At 39.3% G+C, this 18,819-nt stretch overlaps 1 protein-coding gene across 1 annotated transcript in view; it reads right to left on the bottom strand.

Annotated features, from left to right (window-relative positions):
• Positions 1 to 268: 268 nt before the first annotated feature.
• The window catches only part of PSMD12 (proteasome 26S subunit, non-ATPase 12), a 30,252-nt gene continuing 11,701 nt past the window's right edge, over positions 269 to 18,819 (bottom strand). The window contains exons 4-11 of the mRNA XM_045986369.1: positions 14,424 to 14,531; positions 13,132 to 13,236; positions 9,535 to 9,684; positions 9,308 to 9,442; positions 7,300 to 7,412; positions 6,138 to 6,312; positions 3,756 to 3,833; positions 269 to 2,780 (exon numbers count right to left, since the gene is read on the bottom strand). Coding sequence (XP_045842325.1) covers positions 2,571 to 2,780; positions 3,756 to 3,833; positions 6,138 to 6,312; positions 7,300 to 7,412; positions 9,308 to 9,442; positions 9,535 to 9,684; positions 13,132 to 13,236; positions 14,424 to 14,531 — 1,074 coding nt within the window. The 3' untranslated portion in view covers positions 269 to 2,570. The remainder of the gene's footprint in view (positions 2,781 to 3,755; positions 3,834 to 6,137; positions 6,313 to 7,299; positions 7,413 to 9,307; positions 9,443 to 9,534; positions 9,685 to 13,131; positions 13,237 to 14,423; positions 14,532 to 18,819) is intronic.

Below are 18,819 nucleotides of genomic sequence, written 5' to 3'. Positions count from 1 at the left end.
CCAAGCATCTGTTGGAGCGTGCCCTGCTGGTGATTCTGCCGTGGGCTACATTGGAGAACCATGGCTCACGAGCCAGGAAGGCATAGCCTGTCACTGAATTCAGATCAGAATGAACCCAGGGGGAAAAATACCAATCAGCTGGCTTTTGAAACAAACATGCACAATGTTTTCCCACCACTGAGAAAAGATTTATGGAGAGAAACTGACTTCTAAGAATGAAAAACCTATGGCTTTCTGTTTTAAACATCAAGAGAACTGAAAAAAGAAGTGATCTTTACAAGTATGAGTTTATTCTACAGGTTTTTACATACCCACAAATTAGTGCTTTTATTGCAGCTCTATTCAGGAGCCAAAAACAACGTGAATTATGTACTTGTATCACACGTGTGACATGTAGAAGAGAGAGAAGGAAACAGTATGGGTTTTAAAGATTAGTTTTCCAATGATTAGTGAGCATATGTAAATTGAGGGTAATTACAAGAAGTAGCTACTGAACTCTAAGATAAAAACATAAATTATATAAAAAATAAAAGGGTAAAAAACATTTAAAAAATGAAAACAAAACACAGTGGCTTGTCACCATTAGTAACCTAATGAAACCGAAAAGGAGTCAAGTACTATCTTTTCCATATTTAAAACAAAGTGGTTCTATTCTTTTCATGAACAGCTAGCTTTAGGTCTGAAATGGAAGCTGGGATTTGGGGTTTTGAACATCTCAAATATTTTACTGCCCTGTGTTAATGGATTCTTCTTTGTAACACTAAGAAATTTAAGTTTGCTTGGAGGCGAAAAAAACAAGAGCTGGATGAGCAGTTAAATCAAAAGGGATTCAGTTACTGGGACAGTTACAAATGGCACCAAATCAGAACACACAAAGAGCTTGGTTTGAGGGCAAGCATGTTAAATAAAGACCAAAGAAGGCCATTTGAGATCTTTACAACAACCAAGTATTTGGCCAAATAGCCTAGGTCTGGCAAGTACAAGGGTAATGAGTTAGGGAGTTAATGAGAAGCTAGATTCAAATTAGCTCCAACCTGATTTACAAATTAACAATACAAAATGATTTTATTTTCTATCCTTTTCATTCAGAAGAAAATTTAAACCATATTCCTACTGCTAGTGTGAACTTCTGATGTTCCTTGTCATATTTTTGGTCAGATTTTTAAAGATAAGTGGTAGCAGATGTTTATGTTACTAATGTGACCGATACATTAAATTTCCAAAGAACAGAATTAGACTTAATACTAGGTTATTACTCACAATGACTCAGCATAAATAGCAGAGATCCCACAATTGTCCCCAGCCCTGGGATCACAGAGTAGGACAATTTAATGATCATTAAATGAAAATGAATTATGAAAAATGCTATTTCCAGAATGTCTTTTTCTCCCACTCCCTTCGTTTGGATTTTTAAAAAGTAGACCTCATACTTTCTTTGTTTAAAACCATTTTAAATAAGGTTCTAACATTGTTTCATTCTTCAGTTTTCCCTGAAATAAATCAAAATTTTAAAAACTTCCAAAATTTGCTATTAATTGATTTCAGATGTTTCGTTTGACAGTAAAACTACTTCTGTTAACCTCTGCAAAAAAAAAAAAAAAAAAAAAAGAAAAAGTCAATACTATGCCATTTGCTAAGAGTGTGGCTGAGTCTTTTTATGTCGTTGTCATCTTTTAAAGCATTTTAGGTTATAATCCAGTGTTCATATACTGGAACTAAAGCTCCTATAAGAAGATAATGAATTTGGAACATTAATGATGTAATCAGACCCTTAAGTGAAAGCCACAAAGAAATCTTATAAAAATGACTGTGTGTTAAACTGTGTCAACACAATGTCACTTGGTTTTGTTCAACAACTGGTCAAGTCAGGGAAAGAGAATGAAAATAATCAAGCTACTGTGACTGAAATCAGTTTGACTCAAGGGGGAAAAAAGTTATGTCTATGTTAAGTCTTCAGCCTACCAGATCACTCTACATACACTCGGACTAGAGGCTTTCTGCCACAATCTAAAATACAAATTCTTCACAAATCACAACTCTATCCCAAATGTTCTTTATGTCCTATGATGTTTTTTAAAATTCTACCAAATAATTGATAGCTTTACAACAGAATTTCTTTTATTTAAAAAATACTTAAATCACTATCCCACAAAATGTTCAGAAACACAGGTACCTACAGAAAGTCAATGTGCATACACTGCTTTTGTTATTATAATTATGGTTGTTAGCCGAATGAGTCCAAATAGTAGCTAAAAAGTTTTCAAATGATAGAAAGAAACACTTGGGTAAGTTATGACACAATTTTTTGAGTACATAGACAATAGAAATGTCTTTTTTTTTTTTTTTGCACCAATTGCAAATGCAAAGTTAATGATAAAATCAGGGAACTGAAAGGTCAAAAGGGGTCTTAAACACATTCACTATCTTTTACATTTTAGACAAAGGAGCTGAGAATAGAAAAACAAAACAAAACAAAAAACAAAAACCCCAACATATACACCATAACAGTCCTTTTTTTTATGACTTCCACTTTTAACTCTTTTCTAAAAGCACTAGGGGCGCGGAGACCCTTATTGTAGATTATGTATCATCTCCTCTTTGGCTATGAGGTGTGTAGTTTTGTTAACTAGAGACATCAGTGAGTTCAGTTTCTGAGACCAGTCATTTAATAAATTATTTGGATCCTTGGGTCTCTGGAAGTTGATAATTCCTGCCAACCTGTCTACTTTAGCAAAGATGGTCTTGTTAACTACTAGATTCGAAAGAAAAGCTTCTGACTCCTGCAAGAGAGAGAGACACCTTGGATTAAGACAGGGTAAATACAGACAATACATAAAATATAAGGAAAATATAACTCTTGACCTAAGAATATGCAGAGCTAAAATTCACTATTCATAACTAGCAACTGTTGACGTCCTGTAATAATACACTTATTTTATGTGAGCCGAGGAATGAAAAGACTCGGAGTCTCCTCGGGATCAGGGCGGAATTTGAACCCGCCTTCCTGCAGACTCAACGCTGCTGGTGCAGCACCCGCCAGCCTGCTGCCAACAGCAACTCCGGCCGCTCTTGGTCTCCATGTTTCCCCCTAACCATTGTAAAGATAACTTGTTTCCAGAAATGCTGGGTCACAACATATGCTCTGCCACTGGCAACTATGTAGCCAAGGACAAGACACTTCACTTCTAAGGACTCTCACACCCCTTGTCCAGAAATGTGAGGAGCTAATGAGCCAACCAAGGATCAAACCTTCGACCTCTAACATCCGTGATTCTTCTTTTTTAGCTAAACTGAAAAACTCTGGTGACAGAAGTGGCTTCTGGATCACCTCATTTGACCCCCACCTCCGTGGTGGCGTACATGTCACCAACAGGAACCCACACTCAAACCCAGTGCTCCTCTAATGTGACGTGGGGCCTCTCTCTGCAACGGAAGTGAAGTCAAGTCTCCCTGACATTTTCTGTGGTTCATTTCTGGAAACCCAGACGTATTCATTATAGAAATATATACCCTGGACTGCAGATGAATCGATGTAAAACTACCATATTTAAGTGAAGATTTTAACTGGGACACATAATATTAATGTAACTATAAACTTGATATTTAGGCTATTTTTTGGTATTCAAGATAGCCTGGAGAAACTTTGCCACCTAAACTTACAATTAAATAATAAAACAAAATTGATTTTCTCATGCAATTTTTACACGTCAGTTGATATTCAAAACGACTGGCTACAAACAACTCAAACTACTTACATCGACAGACAGATCAAGAAGCTGAGCCATCCTCTTCATTGTTATCCTCGTGTAATACTTGGCCATTATTCTAATATTCTGGGGAGAGAACAGAGGGCATGAAGGACACACAATAGTCATAAGTAAAGCTAAAAACCCATTTGTTTTCATATCTAAATAGGTCTATTTTATTTTTCTCATATCAAAATAGGTTTAGTTAAAATGTCCGATTCAGAGCTTTTCTCTATAGCCCACCACTGGATTGAAGCTGGTTCCAAACTGCAGTAACAAAGCAAAATTTAGATATTTTGGTTTCTGCAGTTACTTGGAAGTTATTCTGAATACTCTCCACAACTCTTTTCAGATATATACAGTCAGGAGTGCCTGAGTGGCCCATCAGTTTAGCATTTGCCTTGGGCTCAGGTCATGATCCCAGGGGCCTGGGATCAAGGCCGACATCAGGGTCCCTGCTCGGTGCGGTGTCTGCTTCTCCCTCTACCCCTCCCCCCACTCGTTCTCTCTCTCTTTCAGATAAATAAATAGAATCTTGGGGGGAAAAATATATATATAGTTTGCTTAACCAACTGAGCCACTGTTCCCTCCCTTTATTATTATCTATGTTATTAACAAAACAACGGCATTCATAGGAAAAATGGGGAACAGTGGGGAGAGAAAATGAACTGATCTTTGAAGAAACTGTCCCTCCTCCTGTCTCTATTAGGGTCCATGGCAACACCAAATTTTTAGGAAGGACAATCACTCTAGACCGCCTTTCCTTCATCCCTACAATGTAATCAATGATGACCAAATTCTACTGATTTTCTTTCTTACAATAATTCCATCCGATCCATTCTTCAATCCCTCAGCCACTAGAACTTGATGGAAGCCCACAAGGGGCCTCCACTTAGTCTTCTCAGCTCTATTCCTGTCTCTCTCCAAAATCTATTCTCCACACTTCCTGCCAGAATGGTCTTTGTAAGATCATTGTCCTCTCAGCTCCAAGTTTCCACTACTGCAGTCTATAAACTCTGTTAAGTTCCAGACCCTTTCCATGCCTCTAACTTCCTTCCTCACTGAGCCCTGATCTCGGAGGCACTTAAGTTCCCTGCTCAGACTATCGCGTCTGCCAGCTTAGCGCGTACTCTTCTTATAAATCTTACCTCCTGTGTCAATTACTGCAGATCTAGCCTGATCTTTCTTTTTCTTTTTTTTCTTTTTAAAGATTTTAAGTAATCTCCACACCCAACACAGGGCTTCGACTCACAACCCTGAGATCAAGAGTCCCATGCTCTACCAACTGGGTCAGCCAGGTGCCGCCTTTCAGGTAGAATCCATCAACTCTCCACTTACGTTCCACTCCACGTGACAACCATTTGTGCTCTAATATCTAGAACATTTTTATTTATAAATGCATTTTTTCCTGTAACTTACTTTCTTTCCCTAGACGAGGGACCGTGTCTTACTTTCCCACATGTCTCAGCAACTTTGTAAAGCGTCTGGTGCAGAGAAGGCTCACAATAATGTTTGTTATGGGAATGAATACTGAGATAACTCGATTTATAGTGACGCCAGAATACCAAAGATTAGGTTTAAGACTTGCTACCTGTTCCCAAAACTACCAAGCGAGTATCAAAAAAGAACTCCTCTCACCCACAACCATCCCCTGCATTCTTAAGAAATTCTTTATCATTGGGGCACCTGGGTGGCTCAGTGGGTTAAAGCCTCTGCCTTCGGCTCAGGTCATGATCCCGGGGTTCTGGGATCGAGCCCCGCATCGGGCTCTCTGCTTAGCAGGGAACCTGCTTCCCTTCCTCTCTCTCTGGCTGCCTCTCTGCCTACCTGTGATCTCTGTCTGATAAATAAATAAATAAAATCTTTAAAAAAAAAGAAAAGAAATTCTTTATCATTTATAGTTATAAAAATTTTGGATTTTTTTAAAAGATTTTATTTATAAGTAATCTCTATAACCCAATGTGAGGCTCAAACTTAGAAACCCAAGATCAAGAGTCACATGCTTTACTGAGCCAGCTAGGTGTCCCTAAAATTTTGGAAACTTGAGGGTCCCTTAAAATAAGCACGCTAAAACACAGGTGGTTTTTTGGTTGTTGTTTTCTCCTGAAAAGCCAAAAATGGGGGAATATGGCAGGGGGAAATAAGAGGGAGGAGATAAATTTGGATATGGTTTTGGCAATACACAATAAACATTCCAACAATAAATTTACATCACTACCACACTGGGCATAGCAAAAATACCCAAAGAACAAAAATCCTAGGGCAAAGAATTAAAGACATACCCTCCAAAAAACCACATCTGACCATCAAAAACTTGAAAACTAAAAGACTGTGCTCAAATTTGAGAAAGTTTACTTTCAGAATGGCATCTCTATCATGCCAGATTCTTACATGTTCAACAACTCTGTTCTTCAGGTCTTTCCACCTTCTTTCACCTTCCTCTGTAGAACCAAAAACATCAGTTGCCGGACTCTCAAGAGACCCTTTTCTTAATTCCATTCCATAGTCTTCAACAAGTGTGGACCAACGCATCAGCTCCATAGTGGTAAAAAGTTTTAAAAGATCCCTGTAAATTGTATAAAACTTAATATTCCAAATCTGTAACAATGATACTTCATGTACTATAAAATATAAATTTTTACTTGTAGAACAAAACATTAAGTTGATTATTATTTATTTTACCTACTTTCCCACCATTTCTTCCACAGTGATTCTGAATGGAGCATTCCCCTATTTAATATCCTGCTCCCTCCTGCAATATATTTGCCAGCCTCTGGAGTAAGTAAGGTAAACTGACCAATGAGACAGATAAAGGAAAGACAGCTTTTTTTTTTTTTTTTTTAAGATTTTATTTCTTTATTTATTTGACAGATCAGAAGTAGGCAGAGAGGCAGGCAGAGAGAGAGTGGGGGAAGCAGGCTCCCCGCTGAGCAGAGAGCCCGTTGCGGGGCTAGATCCCAGGACCCTGGGATCATGACCCGAGCCAAAGGCAAAGGCTTTTAACCCCCTGAGCCACCCAGGCGCCCCGGAAAGACAGCTTTTAATAAAGAAAAGCCCCTTGTGCACAGGAAGCGCAGGTCTACTCTATATGGTACACACTCTGAAAGTCACAGAACCCCACACTAGGAAGACTGAACTCTATCAAATGGTTAATTAACCAAAAGCTGCTAAAGGGAGCTTGATTATCTGATAAATGGCTTATTTATTTCTTTCTTTATTTTTAAAGCAGGCTCCACACCCAGCCTGGAGCCCAGCTTGAGGCCCGAACTCACAACCCCAAGATGAAGACCTGAGTTGAGACCAAGAGTCGGATACTTAACTGACTGAGCCTTCCAGGTGCCCTTGGTAAGTGGTTTAGAATGAAGCGTGTTATAAGCTCATTAATTCCTAATGCAGTGTGAAAAAAACACTTCACTACTTTATGAACTCTATTTTTACTCACCAATACACTATCAGCAACCAAATTCAGCAGGAGCACACTTAGGTTAACCTATTTTCTTTCAAAATAGTGTTTCTGCCGAGAGGTACTGCACTAGCTAAAAAAGGTACTTACTTGTATTTAGGAATTTCTTCTAACTTCTTGTCACCACTTATTCGGTGAACCAAATCTGACTGTTCGTTGTCAAAAGGAGCCAAGATCACATAGAGGACAACACTTTTCAGAGCCTAAAAATGTTGTATAACACAATGGATTACAAACAAGCTTAGAAACAAAGCAGAACCTCTGGCAGGAACGAAAAAATCATGGAAGAATTGTCATATATATATTCATGTTTGGTATTCTACTCAGAAGTCTTAGGGAATAAACATCGTGCCAAGCTGCCCTTTATAATGGCTTCTTGTCATATGTTTCTCTGAAACAATTACAGTGAATCTATGCTAACTTGGTGCCAGATGTATATGGAAAAAGTTCTCGTAACAAATGAGCAGCACAAACATGGAATATACATTTAAACTATTTGAAACAGTTTTGTGAAATAATTTTCCAAAGTAATGCTAGGTTTTTTACCTATAACCTTCATTGGCAAGTGACCTGCTATACATATGTTATTTTATTTCATTTGTTTTTTTTTTTTTTTTTAAGTCATCTCTACATCCAGCCGACTCACGAGCCCAAGGATCAAGCGTCACGTGCTCTGACTGAGCCAGCCAGGCACGCCTGCTATAAATTTTTTATTTTTTTTTTAGAAGATTTTATTTATTTATTTGACAGAGAAAGACACAGCGAGGGAGGGAACACAAGGAGGGGGTGTGGGAGAGGGAAGAGAAGGCTTCCCAATGAGCAGAGAGCCCGATGCGGGGCTCGATCCCAGGACCCCAGGATCATGACCTGAGCCAAAGGCAGATGCTTAACGACTGAGCCATCCAGGCACCCCTAAATTTTATCAAAAAGATTTTATTTATTTACTTGAGAGAGAATGAGAGGGGGGAGAATCAGAGGGAGAAGCAGACTCCCGCTGAGCAGGGAGTCCGATCTGAGACTCAATCCCGGGACCCCAGGATCATGACCAGAGCCGAAGGCAGTTGCTTAACCAACTGAGCCAACCCAGGCGCCCTGCCCTTTTTTTTTTTTTTTTTTTTTTTTAAAGATTTTTTTGTGGGGGGTGCCTGGGTGGCTTAGTCAGTTAAACATCTACCTCAGCTCGGGTCATGGTACCAGGGTCCCAGGACTGAGTCCCGCATCGGGCTCCCTACTCAGCAGGGAGTCTGCTTCTCCCTCTGTCCCCACCCTCTGCTCACGTTCTCTCTCTCAAATAAATAAATAAAATCTTTACAAATATATTAAAAAAAAAAGATTTTTAAAAAATTTATTTGACAGAGAGAGAGAGAGAGAGAGAGTATGAGCAGAGGGAATAGCAGAAGGAGAGGGAGAAGCAGGTTCCCCACTAAGCAAGGAGCCCAAAGCAGGGCTCAATCCTAGGCCCACCAAATCATGGCTTGAGCCGAAGGCAGATGCTCAACAGACTGAGCCACCCAGGTATCCCTATGTTTTCAAAGATTTAATTTATCTATCTATTTATTTAAAACATGCTTGCGCATGGGTGAGCAGGAGAGTGGGGAGAGGGGGAGAGAAAGAAAGAATCTGATGTGGGGCTTGATCTCACATCCCTGAAATCATGACCTGAGCCAAAATCAAGAGCAGGATGCTTACCCGACTGAGGTACCTAGGTGTCCCCCTTTTAAACAGTAAGGCTACATTCTTCAAAAGTGGTAATTTAGAATACTGCCACAATTTGTTTGGATCAGTAAAGATTAACTGAATTATCAACACACTGAATAGAAAGTAGCACCACACCATTTCAAAATAAAAAATGTGGGGCGCCTGGGTGGCTCAGTGGGTTGAAGCCTCTGCCTTCGGCTCAGGTCATGATCCCAGGGTCCTGGGATCGAGCCCCGCATTGGGCTCTCTGCTCAGCAGGGAGCCTGCTTCCTCCTCTCTCTCTGCCTGCCTCTCTGCCTACTTGTGATCTCTGTCTATCAAGTAAATAAATAAAATCTTTAAAAAAAAATGCAATTCCTCCTAGTAAGTATCAACGTCAAGTATAAGAATACGTTCTCACCTGTTGCCACTTTTCGCTTTCTGCCTGTATACAAGGAGTATCGTATATTGCTCTGTAGTGCTTACAAATAGACAAATAGGACCCCTCATGCTGATCCAGCTGAATCATTAAATTATAATATTTCAACTTTAATTTCTGGAAAAAAAAAAGGTTGATGAAATAAATTGGGGCGTATAGGTTTTTTCCAAACACTTCTAAAGTAAATTTGCAGTAAGAAACACGCTTACCTCTGTATTTTCTTCCTGGAAAAATTTGGTGTTAATTTTCTTGCTGATGATTTGTGTGCGAATGTAATCCTTCACAGCTAGGCAGAGCCTCATTTGCTCCAAAATAAACTCCACTCTCTCCTTCTTTTCCATTGACCCGTAGGTTTCCACCTAACAAAGTAAGACCCCAAATAAGTTTATACTTGGTAATTTCAAAAAATTGCATAATTAAATGTATGGAAATATTCACACCTGTCAAACAATAAGAAGCTTCTCATACACAGAGAGTGCTGATGATAAAAAGCTAGTTTCCTCCAAGAATTTACAATTAAAAAAATTATATAGGAAAATATATTTTTTATCTTCTGGTGTAAAAAGTTCTGTGAGTTTTAACGTACATATAGACTTGTGTGATCACAATCAAGATACAGAATAGTTCTATCACCCCAAAACTCCCTCATCTGCCCCTTTATAGGCACATACTTCCCCCACTCAGAATGATCTGTTCTCCACCAGTACAGCTATGTCTTTTCAAGAATATCAAAAACAGGGTCGCCTGGGTGGCTCAGTGGGTTAAAGCCTCTGCCTTTGGCTCAGGTCATGATCCCAGCGTCCTGGGATGGAGCCCTGCAACGTGCTCTCTGCTCGGCAAGGAGCCTGCTTCCTCCCCTCTCTCTGCCTGCCTCTCTGCCTGCTTGCGATCTCTGTCAAATAAATAAATAAAATCTTAAAAAAAAAAGAATATCAAAAACAGAATGCAACCTCTTAGACTATGTTTTTTCATTCAGCACAATGCTTTGAATACTAAGATTCATTTAAGTTGTTGTGTGTCATCAATAGTTCATTAATTTTTAAAAAAGATTTTATTTATTTATTTGAGATAGAGAAAGAAATAGAGTGAGCACAAGCCAGGCAGAGGGAGGAGAAGAAGCAGACTCCTCACTGAGCAAGGAGTCTGACACGGGATGCGACTCCAGGACCCTGGGATCATGACATGGGCCGGAGGCAGACGCTTAACCAACTGAGCCACCCAGGATCCCAAGAAATGATGATTCTAAACATGAAAAAAGATGCCACTTCCAGGCTATTGGTGTAACAAAAAAAAAAAAATCATAGAAAAAAGAGGTCCTAGACATTTTAAAATTCAGATAACAACAAGGTTGATATGACTCCTAATGGATGCAGAATGTAGAGTTACAGTAAATATACAATTACGATATAGAAAATAAAATATGTTGAATACTATGAAAAACATTTTTAATATTTGGCATAGACATATTGCAAGTCAATTTATAAGATGTAGAACAGCAATGTGGACTGAAGTAAGGCTATTTCATTATTATTAGATATGAGAAAGGTTTTTATTTCATGATTTTCTCTGTAATTTTTTATTAGGGAAAATAAAAACTTATACAATGAGCCATCAATGTTTCACTTATATGTCTTCAACCACTCTCCATGTCTCAATTACTTTGGAGCAAATTTCAGACAATATACCATAGATTTCAGTATGTGTCTCTAAAAGATAAACTTCAAAAAAAGTTATCTAAAAATTCCTTATATCACCAAATATCTAATCAGTCCCCAATATCTATCTCATTTATTTTAATTAAATCAGAATCCAAATAAGGCTAGCACTTTGCAGTTGGTACATACATTTCTTATGGCTCTTTTTTCCTTGACATTTATTTGTTGACAAAAATCAAGCCAATCATCTTATAGTTTCCGAGAGTCTAAATTATGCTGATTGCATCCCTGTGGTATCATCTAAGAGGCTCTTTGCCCCCAGTATATCCTGTAAACTGGTAGTTAAACCTAGAAGTTTTTTGTAATTGAGGTGACTTTTTTGGGGCAAGAATATCTCAGAGGATGTTGAATCACGAGGCACACAATCCTTCTGGTTCAAAACAGAGTTTGAAGGCAAAGCTATGCAGACAGCAGAAAGATCAGTGGTTGCCAGGGGTTGGGATGGGGAGGAGGGAGAATAGGTAGACCACAGAGAATTTTTAGGGCAGTAAAATTACTTTATATGATACTACCCTGAAGAACACAGGTCATTATATGTTTGTCAAAATCTACAGAACATATAACACCAAGAGTGAACCTTAATGCAAACTACAGGCTTTGGGTGACCACGTGTTGATTAGGTTTATCAACTCTAACAAATGTTCCACTCTGGTGGGAGCTGTTGGTAGAAGGGGAAGTTGGACATTTGTGTGCATGTTGTGGGGGGACGGCATGGGGGTGCCATATAGGAACTCTCTGTACTTGCCACTCGACTTTGGTATGAACCTAAAATTGCTCTAAAAAACAAAGTCTTTTAATTCAGAAGAAGAAAAGAAGCCTGAACCCAAACAGAACTAGTATGAATCTGAACTTTACCACTTCTTGGCAATGACTTTAGGCACATTACTTAATCCCTTTGAGTTTCAGTTTCCTTGGCAGAAAAATAGGGATAAAAATAGTATTGTGGGACGCCTGGGTTGCTCAGTGGGTTAAAGCCTCTGCCTTCGGCTCAGGTCATGATCCCAGGGTCCGGAGATTGAGCCCCGCATCAGGCTCTCTGCTCAGCAGGGAGCCTGCTTCCCCGTCTCTCTCTCTGCCTGCCTCTCTGCCTATTTGTGATCTCTCTGTCAAATAAATAAATAAAATTAAAAAAAAATAGTATTGTGTATGAACACTGAAGGTAAATTGTACAGAGAACACAGGACATATTTTTAAAAAACAATAAAAACAATGCACAGCACACAGAATACTCTCAGTGTTATTTTTTCCCTTCCTTTAGCTAAAATGGTGCATGACTGAAAAATCAAAATAAGCAGTTTAACGTATGAGGAAACCTTGATGGGTCAAAATCGCAAGGAAAATTTTGAGTCAGTCTATGGCTTTTCTCAGATTTCTTAGTCCGTTGCTGTCTCATTTTAAGATCTCTCTTAAAAATTTGTCCTGAGGGGCACCTGGGTGGCTCAGTGGTTTAAGCCGCTGCCTTCGGCTCAGGTCATGATCTCGGGGTCCTGGGATCGAGTCCCGCATCGGGCTCTCTGCTTGGCAGGGAGCCTGCTTCCCTCTCACTCTCTCTGCCTGCCTCTCTGCCTACTTGTGATCTCTCTCTGTCGAATAAATAAATAAAAATCTAAAAAAAAAAAAAAAAAAAGCACTCAACCACGTGCTATTGTCCTTTAAAAAAAAAAAAAAATTTGTCCTGAAACACGGCAAATTATGAGGCAATTTTTCTTTGTTAAGATAATTTAGCCTAGAAATTGACCATCCATCAAATATTCATTCAGAATAAAGTTAATGATTATTAGCAAATCCCCAAGGCATACACAGTACATGAATTACTAATTTCAAGTTCTAAGAGAATGAAAATTTTCAAATAGCACAAAATCAAGACTAATGCATTGATTCTAACTTTTCTTCAAAACTTTTTTAGCAGTCAAATTTAATCAGGACCCTAATTACATAATTTTCAGGTACCTGAATAAACCTCATGCTCCACAGCTCGCTCTTAGTCTTGGTAGTTTTGAAAAAGTGATCAGGTATCAAAATAAGCTATTTCCACAAGAAATACTGCTAACTAAATATAAAGATTTTCACATTCTAAATATAACTCCTTACCTGTAACTCCTGTAAAATGGAGGCTGCCTCCTTCACATCACCGTTTTGTTCTTGTATAGTTGCTAATGTTTGTGTCAGCCGAGCACGCTCAATTTCAACATAAATCTACAAATATGAGAAATTTGGGTTATCAAAATGCCATGGAAATGTGTTAACATTTTAAAGATAGAGCTGAACTATTATTCAAACGAAGCCCACCAGTATTTATCCCGCAGTTACTGTGCACTTTATCCTCCATGTACAGATACAGCTGTTATTATGTTAATATCATGTTATTAAAAAGGGATCAAAAGAAATACAAATGGATTCTGCAAGATGGTGAAATTTTGAAAATTAAACTTACACTGTGAATACGCTGTTACTTTTTTTTTTAAAGTAAGTTCTACACCCAACATGGGGCTCAAACTCAAACTCCAAGATCAAGAGTCAACTTGCTCTATGAACTAAGCCAGCCAGGTTCCCCAACACTCTATTATTTTAAACAGCAGAGGGAAACCTTAGCTATCTCAAGCAGATCAGGTTAGGGTGAACAATTAGCTTTATCTTTGATTCATTATTACCACATGTAAACTTGGAGTAAGATCACTAATTCCTAGAAAAACCTGGATATATCAAGACTGCCACTATTTAAATATATTCATTTGGGGGTGCCTGGATGGCTCATTTGGGAGAACATGCGACTCTTGATCTCCAGGTCATTTGTTCAAGCCCCATGATGGGTGAAGAGATTACTTAAAAATAAAATCTTTGAAATATATATATAAAAATAAATACATTCGGGGCGCCTGGGTGGCTCAGTGGGTTAGGGCCTCTGCCTTCGGCTCGGGTCATGATCTCGGGGTCCTGGGATCAAGCCCCGCATCGGGCTCTCTGCTTGGTGGGGAGCCTGCTTCCTCCTTTCTCTCTCTCTCTCTGCCTGCCTCTCTGCCTACATGTGATCTCTGTCTGTCAAATAAATAAATAAAATCTTTAAAAATAAATAAATACATTCATTTGTATATGGGAAGATACCAGAAGGAAATGTACAAAGATAATGGTTCAATCAAGGTGATGATCTATTTTGTGATCTTAAAAAATATATACAATTGAGGAGGGTATGTGCTATGGTGAGTGCTGCGAAATGCGTAAGCCTGATGATTCACAGACCTGTACCCCTGGGGCAAATAATACATTATATGTCAATAAAAATAATTTTAAAAATACACACTTATTGACATAATGTCTATATAACAATCTCTGAAAATAGAAAAGACAGGACTTTCCACTGTGAGTTAAACCAATGGAGAACTTACCTTTCCTTCTGTAACCATTCGTAGAGTATCAATTAACCGAAGTTTGATGGGAAGGTCTGTGATTTCCTCAACGTAAGTACAACACTGTTGAACCATTTTTGCAACAGCCTAAAATAATAAAAACCATTCATAAGAGTCATTCCTTATATAGTTAAAAAGAAAGTATTTCACTGATGGAAGAGCTATGTTCAAATCTAGTCTTTCCAAGCAATTCTAGAAATGGAAATGCCTATCTAAAAAACATAAGGAGTGCCTGGCTGGCTTAGTTTGTAGAGCATGCAACTCTTGATTTCAGAGTTATAAGTTCAAGCCCCGTGTTGGGTGTGGAGCTTGCGTTTAAAAAATTCATGGGGTGCCTGGGTGGCTAAATTCGTTAAGCAACTGCCTTCAGCTCAGGTCGTAATCCCAGGGTCCTGGGATCAAGCCTCGAGTTGGGCTCCCTGCTGCAGGAAGTCTTGCTTCTCCCTCTCTCGCTGCTTGTGCTGTCAAACAAATAAAATCTTAAAAAAAAAATTTAAAATGCCTCTGATAGGAGGCACCTGGGTGGCTCAGTCAGTTAGTTGAGCAACTGCCTTCAGCTCAGGTCATGTTCCCAGGGTCCAGGGACAGAGCCCCACATTGGGCTCCCTGCTGCTCACTGGGGAGACTGCTTTTGCTCCTCCCCCCTGCTAGTGCATGCACTCTCTCTCTCTCTCTTAAATAAGATCTTGAAAAAAATGTCTCTGAGAGCCAAGAAGTACTGAACACCTAGTAATAAACTCAAAAAGGTTAGGAAAACCTCAGATGAAAGACTTTACCCCTCTCCACTACAAACAGTGAACTGATGAGGGTATCTGAAGATGTCTATCAGAAGGCTTCCTAGGGGTGCCTGTGTGGCTCAGTGGGTTAAAGCCTCTGCCTTCAGCTCAGGTCATGATCCCAGGGTCCTGGGATCGAGCCCCACATCGGGCTCTCTGCTCAGCGGGGAACCTGCTTCCTCCTCTCTCTCTCTGCGGCCTCTCTGCCTACTTGTGATATCTCTCTCTGTCAAATAAATAAATAAAATCTTTAAAAAAAAAAAAAAAAAGAAGAAGAAGAAGAAGGTCTTCCTAGATGGGGAGCCTGGGCGATTTAGCTGGTTAGGCATCTGCCTTCAGCTCAAGTATGATCTCAGGGTCTTGAGATCAAGCCCTACATTCCTTCTTCACCTCTCCGCTTATGTTCTTGGTCTCTCTCAAATAAATAAGTAAAATCTAAAAAAGCCTTCCTAAATAGCTTTTTTTTTTTTTTTTTTTTTGAGACCAAGCAAAAAAACACAGAAGGAGCTGTAAGATATGAAAGGGGAGAGAAAGAGAAGAGAAAAGCAGAGTTCAACCGTGGCTGTGAACACAATGGCGTCACAGCCAGCAGATACTGTGACTGAAGAAAAGAATCAGGGGCAGCTCAGAAGGTTAAACAGTTCCACCCCTGGGTAGGGAGAAGAAGCCATGGTCACCCATAGTCCCCTCAATAAAATATGACATTGACAGTCACGTATCCCCGCCCCAGGTTCCTCACAGATAATATAAATGGGTTGGATTACATTACCTCTAGCTCTAACATTCTATCATCTAGGTCAGAGGTCAGCAAAACATTTTGGTAAATTTCAGTTAAGTATTTACATAGTAAATATTTTAAACTCTGTGGGCCATAGGGTCTCTGTGGCAAATATTCACCTCTGCCTTTGCAACTACAAAGCTGCCCACGAGTAACAAATGGGTGGCTCTTTACAAAACCTTTATTTACAGAGCCAGCAGATGGGATCTGGTCCGTGGCCTATAGTTTGCAACCTCTAATACAGATTCTAAACAGCATTATCAATTATCATATAATTGAGAATAATAACTAGGACTCTCTGTCATCAAGGAAATGCATATTTCGTTTAAGACAGCAGAAAAGTAAACAATACCTTCTGTCAACTATACCTCAATCGTGCTGAAAAAAAAAAAAAAAAAATCCCATGGTGTATCCTGTGAAGATTTCCTTGAAAAACAATATTCAAGTAGCTCAGGTCGAACTTCTAATTATCTGAAAAACTGGCTGTTCAGAGACACAGGAGTTCCAGAAAGTGAAGGTTTTATTATGAAACAGAACTCTTTCAATAAGTGCAAGGCTCTGGGACACCTTGTATCTCAAAAAATGATCCCTGTAACACCAATTATAACCATGATTTCTAGAAGGGCATACAACTTAGTAATTCTAAAAGCTGTGCAAAACTACATTAACAGAAATCAGATGGGGTACAAGAAAAACAAAACAAACAATTACATCAATATTCTAATGGTAAGTGAACATCCTGCTGTTCCTTGAAAAAAATACAAGTCATTAGGTAACTCATGGTTGGAGTGAGGCTTACCCCCTGGGCTCAAGTGACAGACAGTGAATTAGAAACCATTAATTTTAAGCAATCTAGAAAAGGTTATTTTAAGAAAATCATTACTTTCTAAGTCTGGTGGAGCAAAAAGAAAAGTTTTAGGTAAAGAGTAATTATGGGAAAAGGAGAGGCACATTTTGAGTCCTTAAGCACTTTCCAGAGCTAAGACGACACGTGTCACAGTGAAAAGAAGAGCCCCACTGCAGCTGTGGTCCCTCCATTAGCCAGTTGCGAGACTGGCTCAAACTCTTTTTCCTCCAGGAAGCGTCCCTGACAAACCTAATCAAAACCCTCTCCCCCTCCTTTCATGTCTCCTACTGCCACTCACTGTTCCACGTCATTCACTCTATATTGCTTTGTGAGTGTGTAACTTTTATTTTTTTTTTGTGATCTTATTTATTTGAGAGAGAGTGTGCAAGAGAGCAAGCTGGGGGAGGAGCGGAGGGAAAGGGACAAGGAGAGTCAGAGCTGAGTGCAGAGCCTGATGCAGGGCTCCATCCCACGACTCTGAGATCATGACCTGAGCTGAAATCTAGAGTCAGCTGCTCAATCCACGGTGCCACCCAGGTGCCCCTATGTGTCTAACTTTTACAAAACAAATCATCCTGCTAAAGCTGTACCACTGTCACTTGTGATTTACATTGTGCACTGAACTAGAGGTTACCTGGCGCATTTCTTCACATTCTCAGAGTCTTACATATAAATGTCAGTTTCTCAATCAGAAAATCAACAGTTAAACAGTCCTTTCTACTAGCTCTGAAATGTTATGACTCTATTACTAATCCATGTTTTTGGATATGTCTTTTGAATGGCACTAGTACTATAATAAACACATATTCTTGTTTACTTTAACCCAGGGTGCCTCCAGACAAATAAATAAACAGCCCTTTCCAAACTGTCCTATAGAAAGCAAGCCTGTTAGCACTGGGGAGGGTATGTGTTATGGTGAGTGCTGTGAATTGTGTAAGACTGATGAATCACAGAACTGTACCCCTGAAACAAATAACACATTATATGTTAATAAAAAAAAAATAAAGTACTTATCTCCTGCAATAGGGAAAAAAAAAAAAAAAAAGCAAATATCTTAGCAAATCAGAGGAAGGGGTGGTGCCTGGGTGGCTCAGTTGGTTAAGTGACTGCCTTCAGCTCAGGTCATGATCCTGGAGTCCCGGGATCGAGTCCCACATCGGGCTCCCAGTTCTGCAGGGAGTCTGCTTCTGCCTCGGACCCTCTCCCCTCTTATGCTCTCTCTCTCTCTCAAGTAAAATAAATAAAATCTTAAAAAAAAAAGAAAGAAAGAAAATCAGAGGAAGACAATGGTTCATCTATGCCAGTTTCTCAGCTGACTCTATGATAGCCTCTCATACCACAGACTTGAGCAGTAAAAGACACATTTAAATGAATTTCATTCTAGACTGCCTCAAATCTATATTAATTTTAGATCTTATTTTTAAGTAATCTCTACACCCAATGTGGGGCTCAAATTCACAATCCAGAGATTAAGAGTCATGCACTTTACCAACTGAGCCAGCCAGACACCCCTCCATGTGAATTATTTTTTTTTTAAGATTTTATTTATTTATTTGACAGAGAGAGAGGGAGATCACAAGTAGGCAGAGAGGCAGGCAGAGAGAGAGGGGGAAGCAGGCTCTCTGTCAAGCAGAGAGCCTGATGTGGGGCTCAATCCCAGGACCCTGAGATCATGACCTGAGACAAAGGCAGAGGCTTAATTTATTAACCCACTGAGCCACCCAGGCGCCCCCTGCCCCATGTTAATTCTTGACAACGAATTATATGCATGCAAACTTACCTAAAAACACACACACACACAAATTTATTTTTTGCAAAAAATAAAGTATCCCACTCTAACACTAAGTTCACTCTAGCAGTAAACTAATTAATAAAACAAGAGACTTCAACAAGAATACCATATTTCTGTTTTTCCTTCCACTACTACCCTGTTTTACAATGTTAATACCTTTATTTGAAAGCAAAAAAAAGGGG

This window comes from Meles meles, chromosome 18 (assembly GCF_922984935.1).
Source record: "Meles meles chromosome 18, mMelMel3.1 paternal haplotype, whole genome shotgun sequence".
Taxonomy (NCBI): domain Eukaryota; kingdom Metazoa; phylum Chordata; class Mammalia; order Carnivora; family Mustelidae; genus Meles; species Meles meles.
The sequence above is the reverse complement of the archived record's forward strand: the minus strand, read 5'-3'. Positions and strand labels throughout refer to the sequence as shown.